The 15,306-nt window shown below is 45.2% G+C and overlaps 1 protein-coding gene across 6 annotated transcripts in view; it reads right to left on the reverse strand.

Moving 5' to 3' along the window:
• NPHP4 (nephrocystin 4) overlaps positions 1–15,306 on the reverse strand; it is a 285,849-nt gene that overhangs the window by 207,360 nt on the left and 63,183 nt on the right. For all 6 annotated transcript variants that reach the window (XM_078873295.1, XM_078873294.1, XM_078873296.1 and 3 more), the window contains one exon: positions 5,631–5,786. In XM_078873295.1, the coding sequence (XP_078729421.1) occupies positions 5,631–5,786 (156 nt within the window). The remainder of the gene's footprint in view (positions 1–5,630; positions 5,787–15,306) is intronic.

Genomic DNA, 15,306 nt, shown 5'->3' on the forward strand with positions numbered 1-15,306 from the left:
ACGGGTGGGCTCGTCTCTGTCTGTCTGTGTGGTATGATTTTCCTCTTTCTAAACGAAGGAACGTGTGACTTTTGAAACAACATGTCCAGGAGCGGGTTGGTGAAAGCCGGTTCGAAAAATACATTTTCGTGCAATCAACGGAGATTGCACACAAATAATATTGAACAAAATTGGTGCGGTGTTTGAACTTGATTTAGGAAACACCCCCCCCCGCCCGCCCTCCGTCCGCTCCCCCCACCCCCCCCAATCTGATGTTACAGAAAAACAGAGATGTCAAACCACAGAACAAAACGCTTACCAGCACAGGACACGGAGAGAATATTGCACAGAATAAACAGTCAGATCTATATTTACCTTCTAAGTAAGTGAACAAGACATTAGGGGGATGTTCATTGCTGAGTGATTTAAGATTGTGATGCTTGGGAACTTTGTTGTGATCTCGGAAATTGGTTCATTCCACATGTTCTCTTTTGTATTAATCTATGTTCAATTGGCTCACGTTATCCTCTGCCACTTAACATGCTACACTTATTCGGGAAGCAGCATTTAGCAATATCTTTGTTTTTGTGGTGCAGGTTTCGATTGACACAGTTCATTATTAATATTATTATGCTTGTTTAACCAGAAATGCTTCATCGAGTCTCGGGACTCTTTTTCAGGAGGGTCCTGTTAAGTTTCCACAGTAGGCGGCGATGATTTGCTACTTATCAATTCAATTTCATTAGATAAGCAAATTTAGACCCGTGACGCCGGCACACAAACGGCCTACTCTTGCGAATGACACCACGGGATCTTTAAAGTACAAGGTGAAGCAGACGGTGCGTAGTTATGTGATGATTACGCCCGCAGTATTAGCCAGGGCAGCCACTGGATCCGAACCGTGAACCTCCACAACAAGCAGCGAACACGCGACCGCTGGGCCGTGTCGCCGCCCAAAGATAGCAAACAAATTTCTGAAGGAAAAAAAAACACAACTTAGATATCTTAATATATTCATGACACAGCAAAGACAACTTTTCATGTGTGAAGGAGCTGTTTTTTTACGTGCGTTGGCATGTATCCATTTATCTCCGTAGCGTTTCCGTGATGAATGCAGAGCAGATTAGGGTGTACTGGCACTTGATCTGGCTCTTGTGCCATCTCAGTCCTTCCATGTAAGCCCTCACCCCTCTTGTGTTATAATTATAATTTTAAATGTTCTATCTTTACAGGTGACGAATGAAAGGAAGGGGTATCAAACTAGATTCGAAGTCACGTAGAAATAAATTAAATTAAATAATAGGCGGTATCATGACATTTTGTTCAATATAGCGTCGTCATTTGTGCAAATTGCACCTCAAAATCGCTGAGGGACCAAAGACTGGAAAGGCAGCCAGTTGGTGAGCCGGCACCAATAACAGTCCGAGCTCTGCAGCCCTCTATATATAAAGATGTTTTCAGCCAATTAATGAGAGCCCCCTCGCACGCGCGGAGAAAAGCCACGCTGTGAGATGGGACAACACTTCATCCCCATGTGAGCTGGAAACAGATGGAGATTAGTCCACACCCGTAACACTGCCTCCTCCGAGCAAACCAGGGTATGGCACATCGACGCACACGAGGAGGGAGTCTTGCAGCAACATTTGTGCGAGCCACCAACCCTCGCCTAGACAGTGTTCTATTACAGGCCATGTACCACCGCCCGGCACATGCAACCTGCATTATTGACATGCAAAAACATATGGGTTTAATGCCCGTAACGACGTGAAATTATCTCTAACAGTGTTTAGGAATACTTAATTACACTAAGATATAATTAGTCATTTCACAGTATCCACATATTCGGATTTGAGTGTCCGTTGTGGGTAGGATGGATGGGCGTAAAGTTTGAGTCTCAATGACCATTGTAAAAATGAAATCCTACAAAAGTACGAAATAATCCTCTTTCACGTAATGCGCTGGCGCTTTCGAGTACATTTAGGTCCCATTATGCTCTTGCCATTTTAGAAGCCGAACATTTTAAAGCCACAGCACTCAGTAATCTAGAGACGATTTCATGGCTACCCACTGGTGTGATATGCAAGCGGTGCCCCACACTCAAATAAATTTGGCGATCTCCCAGCAAAACTTCTCCGCCAGGCAATGTGTAGCATGTGGCTAGAACTCCACAAGATGTCTGGAGGTGGATCTCTAACTTTAATGCGCTACGATGGAATAATTTCCAGCATGTCTCGTACACGCAAATGGTTAACTCTTTTCTCGAATGCAATAACATGTTCCGGGCCATCTTGCAATTGACCGAGTGTGGTAAATTTTTATCCTGTTAATTAACAAGCTGTCAGCTGAACACTGCTGGGGTCCGTTGGGTAAGGGTATCTGAGCAGAGGTGCAGTCACCACAATTGGGCCGTGCGCAATTGTACTAAATCGGAGAACCGTGATCTCCCGGGGCTACCAATGTTACTTCGAGCAACACCCTCATCCTCGTCCCCCACTTTATTTTGTAGGCGACCATACTCCGGGGATTATGCAGAATAGTGGGAAAGCATGAGGGTCACAGGACGTGAAATCTGGGCCGGTACGCTTTCGCATTACGTCCTGGCGCAAATGAGATTACAGCGACTGGCTGCTGCTCATCCGATGGAATATCTCCAGATGTAGAAAACATTTGCCTGGGATAAGCCGGCTTTTGCTGAGACTACCGGCTACCGCAGCATTAACAGCTGCGTGCCATTCGTCTCTGACGTGTTCCCTACTTCGGATGCCACTCTGTCATTAGTCTCCATCAACCGGCCATCATTCCTTCTCGCGACATGTCCTGCAAAGCCCACTCACTTTTCGCGATGGTGACTGTCACATCGTTGACTTGCGAATGTCCTCTAATCGACATCTATTCCTCCCTCCTATCTCAGTGTAACTCCCGGAATGCACCTCCTTACACGCTTTTACGGGGAAAAAATTTCAGCTCTTTGTTCCAAAGGACACAATTATCATGATTAGCATAATGAAAAGTCACTCAAGCATCATGAAACTATTTCATTTCATAAGCAAACTACATGACAGTGTGTACTTCAGACATCAATGGTTGACAATCGGTAAAAGCATCCTTATAGCCTGTGCTCGAGTCGCCCATTTGTAGAACGGGTGGCGCTACGGATACTTAAAAAGATAGCAGTGTCTCTTAGTGACATTGACACCAGCAAAATCACAGGGACAATTATTCAGCATCAGTGGGTGAGAGACAGTGCTAGTGCCCAAGCCCCCACCCTTCAGCCTGCCCTTGCAGCCCCTAATCCTTTATTACATTATTACTATTAAGAAACGTAATGTCATCAGGATAAATTGCTAAGGGGGTCTGATCTTGAGAGCGTGACACCACACAAAGCTTCTGCTCGTTTCAGGACAATTTGTGGCATTCGGGCCGAGCGTTCGGATCAGGCAAAGGAAACCACACGTCTCTCTCTCTCTCGCCTCTTAGGAGTTATTTACAGATCCCCTTAGTTTGGTTATCTTGAGTTGTAAATGTCGCCATTGATTACTAAATAAACGAGTCCGAAAGTCTGAGACTTATGCATTCCCATTGAATCTTTAAGATTCATAAATATGGCTCAGTTAGGCTTAGGGCATTGTATGGTAAAAGAGCTGCCGAAACAAAGTGTTTCTCTTTTTCAAATTATTCTGCAATAATGAACAATTTTATTATATCAGTGTACTAACACAGTGCCACGCATGCGCTTCAGCACTCGCCGTTGTGTTTTGATCATGATCGTGACCTCGATGTGGCCTGTGGAACTTGTAAATGTACAACAGAGTGCTCTGCTCCTCCGAAGATGTAAGCATATCACTTCTGCACACATACAACCATTCTGCCAATCCACTGCTGGATGAGGGCCTTGCGGTTCACGGCGGTTTATTTGGCAAAGCTTTACCATGCTGGTCAGTGCGAGTCGGTGAATTTGGAGAGCATAGCTGTGGAAGCAGAAAATAGTACAACAGTGCATTTTGCAACACTGCCTTTTGCCGACCGGCACTTAGCCACATATTACAACCTGGCATGGACAACCATCCCATTCCCTCCCTGCGATCTCTGGTAACTGCCACCACTGCGGACGGTCTTGGGCCGTGGTTGTCCTTGTAAGAGTTTCTTGCCTTAAATGGAGCTTTACCGGCTGAAATAATACAGCTTTAGTCTTCATGCATTATGTTCAGCAAACCCGATCCAGGCTCGAACCTGCTTAGCTTCCGATATCTCAATGCGGGACGATTCAAGCATATTACTAGAGATGACGAATATGCCTTTCTGGACATTGTTCATTAAAAGCCAACAGATTTTTTGGGTTTCTAGACACAACGTGTTTAACGACACCAACACTGGTACAATGTGTCTGAAGAGCACTGCAGACCGCCAATCGAAAAAGAAAAAAAGAGGACTGCACTCCCTGGATGATTAATCTTGATGCATTCAACGGAGGTAACGTTTTCGAGCAGAGAATTAATGAGTCGCACCGTGTCTTGGCTCATAACTGTGAAGAATCCAAATGTTAAGGATCTTGTAAGTGTTACATCTTCTTTCGGAGAAGAGTTGTGTGTGGGGGGGGGGGAGGGTTATAACAAGGACAACAACTGCACGGCCGGAAAATAGATAACAACAACACAGGTGGCCTTACCAACGGCGGCACAGGGCTATAAAGATTAGCAAGAACACACTGGGGGGGTCACATGCTCTGCTTTAATGGGCCGTAACGGTAAATTTATACGGCACTTTGCGGCATTCAGACACATCCACTTGATCGACTGTAATGATCCCGTCGCACAACAACGTGGATCGTCCTTTGCATGTGCTGCAATAAGCCGTCTGATTTATCCCTCCGCGAACGTTATTTACCGCGATGCATCATTTTTAGTGCCAAGCAGCATCAACGAACGGAAGAAACAAAAGTTTGTTCCGTCCGCTGTGTTCCACCGTGAGTAACCGGCCGGAGTTTTGCGCGTTCCGTTACGCTTTTGTTGTTGCGCTTTGCAACAAAACCACGGGGATGGATTTTTTTTAGAGATTCGATTAAGGGGGGGGGGGGGAAGTGTTGTTTCCGAAGCAGCTCCTAAGTTGTGGAATATCTTGCCGTGGTTATTTAAGCACATCTGCAAGCGCCATCGTTTTTTAAAATAAAATCAGAAGCTTACCTTCTTACAGACTGCTTGCTCCGATTGGTGTTTCATAACACACCAAATTTTGCAATTTGCTCGCTTCACGAAGGATGCTTGGTCCGTTTCACTTTTAGTTTCTGAATTTTGTTTTCCCCTGCCAAGTCAGCACTTAAGGATTTATTTCATCTATACAAATTAGCTGTAGAAGAATTAAATGTTTTTTTCTTTCTTTCTTTCAAATACACGCAGAGTGCAAGCATGACGGGGCTTCACGAAAGTCAAGAGAGAATGAATCCAACATCATCAGCAAAAGTAGCAGCCGCAGCGGCTATTATCGCCGTCAAAGTAAAACACAACGGCGAGGAGGCATAACGAAGCGGGCCCATTCGGACAATGTCGGATTGTCGTCGTGGCAAACGACAAGTGCGTAACTAAGCCGCCCGCGTGTGTCATGTACGTGCGAACGCAGATTGTGCGCCCTCGCACGCGCCTTTCGCACGAACTTACCGGAGTTAGCCGGAGCCGATGCCAGGCCGGGGACTATCGCGGAGCCGGGGAGAGGGCAGTTTTCGGGCAGCAGATGCAGTGCCTTTGCGAGCGGCTCGTGCGGCTGCAGCGTGTAGACCAAGTGGGCTCCGGCGATGGGCAACACCAGCTTGTTGGCTACAAACAAGTGCAGTTTGGCAGACGGAGTTTCAAGTCAAATCCCAATGCCCCGAATTGAACAAGCCACTGTCTGGTGGCACCTGCCAGCAATCAACCACTGCAAGCATAGGATTACATGAATTTATTTTGATACTGGATTCATGGCACACGGGCGAAAAAGCATCTTTCTGGAATTCTCAAAGCAAACGAAAACCTCGTATAGTATCGTGGCTGACATTTACCCAGACGATCACTCCACACAACAACTTAACACTCCGGAAAAGAAGCGGTGTGCCACTAATGATTTCTCTCAAAAGCAGGCGAGGTGAAAATAAAGTTTTAAAAAATTTACACGGCTCCCCCACCCCCCTCCACCCGGAGCCCCAGCCCGGCAATAAAGTAAAATTCATAACAAATTGACGAGTTTCTTGAGTGCCCGCAACAGGACGGAGTTAAATTTAATATAACCAGGCACTAAGTACCTCCAGGGCCAAGAGGCACCTCATCAATTTATCAACTGCTAGCTCATGCCAACTCCTCGTATGAACTCCGCATCTCCAATCAGCGCGGTTGGCTACATTCGGTGCGAAAGAAGTTCAACATAAATGCATACAACTCAAAGACTGTGTCTGTGTTCATAGTATTGTGTCATTAGGTGTTAGCATCATGAAAATTAAACTTCAGTTTGTACTTTACACGATAACATCGCCTCCTGCCTGAATCACTGTTATAGAATGAGATGGCTTTCTACTGAGTGAAGGGCACGGTACAAATTCCTCTGGACAGAGCAGTGGCAACGAAATTCTACATTCTGGGTTATGTAAGATAACAACAATGGCACCTTTGCCTATAAATTGTTGCAACGTAGGTTACATGGCAAGAATCAACGAGCTTCTCCCAAACCGCTTCCACTTGGGCGTTTAACGCTGTGCGCAAGCCACAACCTTTACACGTTCGACTGCTCATTAACGACGCCGCAGATGCAAATGAAGGGATCCCACGGGAATGTGTGAGCACGTTTCCTTGATCGTCACGGATAGGCAAGGGGGGGGGGGAGGACCCGTGCTAGCCTTTATCCCGATTAAAAAAAAAGTCAGCAATGCTGATAAGCCAATTATTTTTGGTGACGCTGCAATGTTTGGCAGTTGCGCACAAGCGCCCACTAGACACGTTCGTTAATGACACTGCCTTAAAACAGAAAAGCACATTGGGAAAAGTATACGAGAGGTGACGTTTCAAGAAACGGCCCTTCTTAAGCACGTGAATGGGGATGTCAATGGGGTAGAAAATTAGAATAAGCCATTGACTTCCATAATTAGAACAAAATATATCAGGCTGCAGGATAAAAAAAATATTTTATTTACCGGGGCGAACGGCAGTTATTTAAATGTCTTTCTAAACAAACATTTACAGCTGCTGTCGAATTCACAACATCAATTAATGGGTTGTAGATTCACATTTGGATATTTAAATGCGTGTTAATTCATATTCTACTGCACTCAGGTGCCAAAGAACATGAAGACACTCTTGTTTTGTTGGGTTTCATATGGGCTTCATTTCCCATTCCAATTTAATCAAATTGCCCTATTGGCAAAACGGATCAGCCTTTTTCGGCCAAGGACGTCACATTCCATAGGCACTATTCACCTCTCACCTATCCATGAAATCATTATCTAGTTGTGCCAGCTCACAAGGTACAATTACTACTGCTGATTAAATAAGTCTGAAGGCTGATGAAAGAATTACCGAATATCCACGCACGTGCACGATTTCTCATCCTCGCTTTGTTATTCTCGCGGGGGGAGAACAATTGTTATATTTTATGTTATTTTATGCATCCCATACAGCATCTCGAAATGCGTTCGCGTTTTACACGTCACATCAATCCAAACTGTATTCGTAATTGGGCGTAATTTCGCCAAATTTCCTTATTAAATCATCCGAGCCGAACATGACCGGAGCCGCCCGGGGTCGCGCTGTTCGGTGTTCGTTGCTCTCCGTGCGCGCGCTAGCAGACACGTGTAGGATGGCGGGTTTATCCCGGTTAAATGTCATCTCCGCCCGCTGATATTCACGTGCCGTCGTCACGGGCCTCCAATTTGACACCCCGACAGCCATGTGTCATGGCCGAATTAGCAAGCGGCAATGCATTCCATGGCACACAAAAAGGAGCGATAGGCATGGAGGGAGGGCCCTTGTAAACAAGCCGCACGAGTGTGGCATTTAAAAATAAAACGCCTTTCAAACAACAGTAGTAAACAATGTTTACAAAACACAACCGTATATTTTGTGCGTCTTTAAATGAATTAAATTTTTGTCACCAATTACATAATTGCCGTCTAATTGAGACTAACGAGGGAGTGGGAGCCTAAGGAGGGTAACACGCCAGAGAGGGCTTTCACTGCGGATATGGAAAGATTAAATCAGCTCGTGCACACGTGCTAAGTGGATGGATACATCGCTGGACCATGAGGGATGGCGGCGGCTAGTGAAAGGCCTTCATCCAGCAGTTGAGCGATCACACCTAATCATGACATTTTCCACACGTGTTGCTAGTGTGGAAGGAGCATTCTCGATTGAAAACTCAATTCTTTAGAACTGCTTTTTGTGTTTCGTTGGCCTTCCCCCGAAACCTCCGATTAAGCACGGTTGGCTACGTTTGGTGCGAAAGAAGTTCAAAATACATACAAACAGGGATGCTTGGCTCGCTGTGTAAGGGTTAAACCGATTTCACAAGCAAAGCAACGGCGGTTTGTAACACCCACTGTTGTGAGTGAGGTTCAGGGCTTTGGGCTGGAGGGCAATTATGCCGTTAAATTAACTCCAAAGTCAGACCAGCCCGCCTGCAAGGAGCGCAACAACAGCGAGCCGCATTTAAACAGCAGCGCACGCCGCAGCTCAGTGGGTCTCCATTTAACACGGGAGGTCGTTTCACGCTGTTCCAGCCAACGCAAGAGGCATCATGCACAAGATGTACGATCGCATTGTTAAGCGCAGGTAAGGCGTCTCTCTGCTGTCAAGGCCCTGCTGGAGAAGTCATCCATACTGGAGGTTTCTCAGGGTTCTAAATCTAAATACAATTGCCGGCCATGACCTTGGGCATAGTACTCCATGCCGTGCACGGAATACAAGACGGATGTTAATTGTGGAATCTTTGTTCTTTCCTGCGCAAGACCTGCGTTGATGATCGAGGGAGCAATGTTACCAGTTACGGGGGCGAGGGGGGGGAGGTTTGAAACGTAAACACAATTTGCATGCCGCAAATAGCACCGTACTAACGATTTTCTTAACCACTGCTGTTGCCAGAGAAATATAGCGGGTCTAGTGTTGGTAGATCACCGACTCCCCGAGACCTCAGTGCTTGACTGCTTTACCCACTGGCCACCAAAAAAAGTCCCCAAACATTCCTAAGTTATTATCCGCACTCCCTCCTGGACCCTCTGCACTCGCATGACCTCACCGAAAGCAATCACACTACATAGTGTATCGAATGGATAAACGACTGATAATTTTAAGTATCGCATTTAAAAATATATATATATAGGGAAGCTAATCTGCATTGAGTCTGGTTAGCGCTTAGATGGGCAACCACCATGTACAACTTGTTAATTATAGGCTGCTGCAGGCCCACGTGGTGGTCAGCTGAGGGCAATGCAGTTGCCCCGAGACCTCCTTTGCCAGTATTAAATTATGATAATGGGGTTTTCCCCTTTCTGGCAATAAAACAGTTGTGTAAAGATGTTAAAACACCAAACTGAAACCTTTGCGAGGAATCATGTCTGCATTAGCCACATATACTTGTGGTGAACATGCAAACAAAAAAAACTATGCTCTGGTAGTATACGATTGGTCCACACCACAGACAGCTTTCTTTAGAGCCTAGTCTCAAACAGTGTTAGACCAGCGGACGCCAAAAGGCGAACAGCACGAAGGTAAGACAATGCACATAGTGGTCAGAGCATGTTTTTGTGTTTGTATGTTCACAAGTATATGTGGTTAATGTAGACATGATTCCTTGCAAAGGTTTCAGTTTGGTGTTTTACCATCTTAACACCTGTTTCATTGCCATAAATGGGAAAACCCTATTATCAGTTGACCCCTGGTTAACATTTTTTAATCCGTTCCACCAAAAACTAGTGTTCACCGAGAGAACTGTTAAATGGGAAATCACTGAGTCTGCAAGAGAGCTGTTTCCACTGCCAAAACAGAAAACGCAATGTAAACAACGCCAGCCGAGGTCTAAACGCTCATAAATGGGCATCGCCGATTGGCTGAGGGCATGGCTCAGCCCCACTTAGGAGCACTAGGATTGGCCTAAATTGGCGCCCGCGTGAAAAAACGTGAACATGTCGTTCGTCAAAATGTTAACTTTAGTCGAAACCATAGGGTCCTATGGGAGGCGAAACATTAACCAAAAAAACATGAAATCGATGTCACTCTTAACCGAAGGACTCCTGTATAGCAAAATACATTATTGTACTGAACTTATTATATTCACGAACGACTATGCTCCCCGCTTTCACCAACCAGCACTGAGCAGCGCAGTTAAGGCACGGTCAATGAACCTCGACGTCCTGCAAAGCATGGGGATGCCCTCATCCTGCGGTGGACTGACAACAGGGCTGTACACAGGAGGTCATGGGTTCGATCTCTATCCTGATGCCGCCAGCTGTATATTTGGAGGATGTTCTCCCCGTGGTCGTGTGGATTTTTCTCCGGGTCCTCCGGTTTTTCCCTCCACATTTAGTAACGTGCTTTCAGAGTATTTGGCTACTGCTATACATTTCCTAATGATAAGCCGCCTCATTGGGCTGTAATTTGTGGCTAGGTCGCTTCTGAAAAAGAGCTATGTAGCTCAGTGGGGCCTTACCTTGTAAAATAAAGGTAGTTCACTTTAGTTTAACATACGCGAGTATACACACACACACCTCGTATTTTAGAAGGTAGGGCGGAGTCCGGGAATGAAGTGTTCGTGACTCGGCTGCGATGCCCTCTCCCCACGTGGCACCTCTGCTCATGGCAGGACGAACATATCAATGGACTGCGATGACGGACTCGATCCCATTTAATTGAAATTTAATTTCTGGGTGTGAGCCCAGCCCACCACCACAGTATTTCTGCACAGAGGTACAAGCCGGCCAAGTGTGGCCAATATATATTCGGAGTAGTCTAAAGCCGGCCCCTACTTTGTGGCGCAAACATTAAACTCCACCCCCAGGAAATACATTTCCGTTATCAATTTCTGCATGGCGGTGATTTGATTAAAAAATTGGAAGGTGATAGCCGTCGTTTTAGCTGTTCGTCCTCCACCATATGTTATGATGATAATGTGAAATCCTTGCAGCTTCCCAGGAGAGAACGGTTATGGTGATCGCCTTGCACTTGTGCATCGTCGTACATTATTTATGTACTGCCGTTTTTCAACTGAAGACCTGCTTATAACACCTAACACTGGCAAATCCAAGGCTGCTTATGTGAAGCCTTCCAACTATGGGCAGACGTCATAATTTTACGCCCGTCTCGCATGGGGGCTCCAAACCCCCGATAGAAGAAGTGCTGGCTCAGTACTTTGATTCGGAGGATTAGGTCCCCAAAGCCACCCAAAAGTCTCTCTCTGTCCCATCTCGTTTTCGATCGTTCTCCCCCCCCCCTTGCACCCACCCTTCCTACTAAAATAATCTTCCCCTTCACGTGAAGCAGTCCCCTTCATTAACCACTGATGGTCCCTCTCTGAAAACCTCATCACTCCTTCTCCATTGCCAATTCTCTTCTTCTTTAACTCCCCTCGCCCCTCCACTCTGTTCCGTCCCTCCCCTGTAGCCCCTTCGTGAACCCCACCTGTTCCTCTTTCACGGTCACTCATTCCTCAGCCCTGGCCCGGCCTTGCCATCTAAATAGTTCGATTTTTGTTGCCGCTTTTAACTGTGCAAAAAAGCGCCTTTACTTAGGTGCTTATAAATATTAAATGAGATAACAAGTCACCACGCACACACACTGAAACCGATATGCAAAGTGCAACATCATACAGAACGTAAACAATAATATATTTTAGTACTTATGGTTTTCATAGGTGGTCGCCGATGCGCTCTGTATCCTTCCCGCCAACCCACTCCGAAATGTCGCGTAGTACAGCATTTATGGGATAGTTTTTAATGGCAATGTACAGCCCCTTCCTCAATCCCCTGCTGAATGATGGCCTCCACAGGCTGACAGCCTTGGGGGTTGTTTGGGCTAACAGCACCATGCTGCTCGGCGCAGGTTGGTGAAGCGGCAGGGAGCCCAGTATTGGTTTTCGATATCAGCCATCGCTGATGTTAGCGATGCCTGAGGAACGAACTTAAAATCCACAGGCCCACATCGCAGTGCGCTAACGACTGTGCCACCGATCCACCCTCCAATGGTTTTCCATCAACAAATAAAAGTAGTTACACACACGTACAGTATATGCACGCGAGCTTCAATTACGTACGGGTACTCTTACTACTGCAACCGTGTCCGTAGTTGTCATCCGTTCACCAGTGGACGGATGATGAATGGCACGCGATTGCCCACCCTTTCCCTTGGCCAAACGCACACCGTTGCGCACACGCTCTTGGTATACACTCAGTCTGTTGCTTTTGCGAATTGCGGATGGCAGTGAAATGCTGCGCACTCGACTGTTGGCTCTCTCCATTCAACTTGCGCCCACTCAGATGATGCCCTCTCAAACAAACGTGACTAGTTTTTTGGAAATGGGATATTTTTTCTGCGATGATCTTTGGTTCATTGCGCATGCTCGTGCTACTATTTTTTTTTGTTGCTTTCCAGCTTTCATAAGCAGGATTACGGCTGAACATCTTTCAACAAATCGATAGTAATATGATCATGATGATGATGATGGACAAACATCTTTCAACAAATCAATAGTAATATGATGATGATGACGACGGACAAATCTCTTCCAACAAATCAATAGCAGTATGATGACTCTGATATTGCTATATGGTTGGGATCCACGGATTTAAAGGCAAAGTTCAAAGTTAACGAGGTGGTGCATTTAGGGGGGGGGGAGGGGGGGCAGCAGCGCAAAAATAGGTAGCTGATGCCATCCGTTTGTAGTTTTTGTTTCAACATCTCCAGTCGTAGGTGTGGGTTTTCTCTGGGCACTCAAAATGCCCTCAATCGTTGCCCCTTGTAAAAGTCCGAAAGACCATTGCACATATAAGAAGAACACACTGAAACACCACAGGGACTGGTTGGACACCAACCTACTTCTCGCTACGGTAGTGACATGCGAAATGCCTCGCCTGGTATGCAGGAGGGTCGTGGGTTAAATCCCGACCCTGACACCTACAATATATTTTGAGTTTGCATGTTCTCTCTATCTCGCTGTTGTCATGTGGATTCTTCTCCGGGTCGTCCGGTTTTTCCCTCCACATTTACAATCAACATGCACTGAGAGTATTTGGCTGCAATACATTTCCACACGATAATCGACTAAGTTAAGCTACCATTTGTGATGGTCAGGTCACTTCTGAAGAAGACATGTATGGAGCTCAGTGGGCCTTACTTGGTAAAAGAAAAATAATAGTAAAGTAGTTTCTCCACTGTTTCCTACAAACACCTCGTTGCAATGTAGTTTCGGTAAGTGTTTTTACGTGCTATTTTACCCAGGGAAGCCTCACCGATTTGAATGATCCTTTTTCAGGAGGGTCCTGCCAGGTTTTTTTGATAGAGGGGGGTGATGATTTGCTTTGTAGAATTGCACTTGAGTAATGTGCGGGTAATTTTTCAAATTTATAAAATTTGAACCATGACACGTACTCCATCTCTCCATGATTCGCTAACCTCACCTCTGAGTAATTGAATCACAAGAATGTGGCAGCACACAGCAATCCTGCATTTACTACAAAAATACAATTATACTCAATTCATGAGATTTTGTTAAGCAATATTTTTGACACATCAAATATGTCAAAAACAAAATGAAACAGATATTATTTCAATTCACAATACTACCTCTTGGTTGATACAGTTAATGCAACTATACATCTCATATCCAAGCATCAATGTTTTTTCTGTACAGTGTTTTTTCTGCAATATTCTGCTGTCTTTTCTTGGATTTTCTGTTTGCTCTTAGTCACATATTCACTTTAAGATGTTTTCTTGTTCATGTTTTTGTTTTTTGTTTGTTGCGGTTGCACCCGATTCAAGAGCCGAATGGCTCACAGGGCTATATCTAATACATGAACTTGAATAGATATTAAAAAAAACATTGTTTGAATGACAAATATAACGGCTTCAAGACAGGAATGGTAGAAATGATTCCTACAAGCTGAATCTAATTGACACAGATAAAAAAAATTAAATTGGATCATTTAATGAGTTAAACCTCTTGACCGTCATCCTCCTTTCGGCAAGACCTATCCGTCGCAAGCAGTGGATCCAAAAACGATTCCCATTATCCGCAAATCCCCAAAGAGTAATGGGAAAAATTATATGCTGAATAAAAAAAATAATCAATCATTTTCCCACGGCAGTTAATGCTTCTACTGTTTATTATGAATGGACGTTAATTTCCGTGACAAAGTGAATTTTACCACGGTATAAAAGTCACAGAGCAATTTTCATATTAAAAGGCTGAGAAGCTGGTTAAACAACGAGCGGCTACTCACACATACCTGTCAACCCCTTATCAGTGCCTACCTTATTACAGACCAATTCAGACCTTATTGGCCACACCGTGCCCTTATGAATCTCAACGTTCATCCTAAAAAGTCCCATCACAAGCGAGAAACACAAATAGACGAAGAAATGTTTTCCCGTATTGAAACGGCTGTACGCCGTATGGACCTGAAACTAAATTTCCCTGCACAAGAATACGAGTAAACCATATGGGTTGCCAGATATGCTCAGATGTAAATCAGGGACCCACTGTGGCGTTGACTTGCTCCTCTGACATTGGACATCAGGCCTCAGAGACAACCGATTCACATCATTTTTTTGAGACTCTTCTCCCTAACAAAGCCATCAAAGTGAATGCTAAGGAGGCAGTCAATTTATACGGTAAAGGTTTCATACATCACGAGAGAAAAAAGATTACTCACGTGGCCTTCACCAGCGCGACGAGACTAGCAGAATTATCTCGGGTCTCCTCCCATTGCAGTTCTTCTTTTGTTTCCAAATTGACTTCACTTTGAAAACAAAAGCGCGCTCCAACGCTGATCAATGATGTCCTGCAATGCAAACCTTGCCCGAGCCTCCCTCAACTGGCCGGCGATGGATTGATCGGAACATTAGCTTTTATAAGGTCTTAAATTGAAAAGTCAATGCAAAAAAAAACAGAAAAGCCAAGAGATGAGAGAGAGGCAGGGATTGGAGGGCCTGGAGTTTTTTTTTACTTCACCATTTGGATGATAAAGAAGAAGAGCTCTGTGTGTCGTGTTAAAAATACTACGGCTCCCCATTAAGAATGACAAATAAATATATATTTTTGCAGGTTGAGGTGGCCAGGAGGCTCAGGAGGACCCCTAAAGTCAGGGGGCACTGAGCCTGGCAC

The sequence above is a fragment of the Lampetra fluviatilis genome, chromosome 36, assembly GCF_964198595.1.
Source record: "Lampetra fluviatilis chromosome 36, kcLamFluv1.1, whole genome shotgun sequence".
NCBI classification, from domain to species: Eukaryota; Metazoa; Chordata; class Hyperoartia; order Petromyzontiformes; family Petromyzontidae; genus Lampetra; species Lampetra fluviatilis.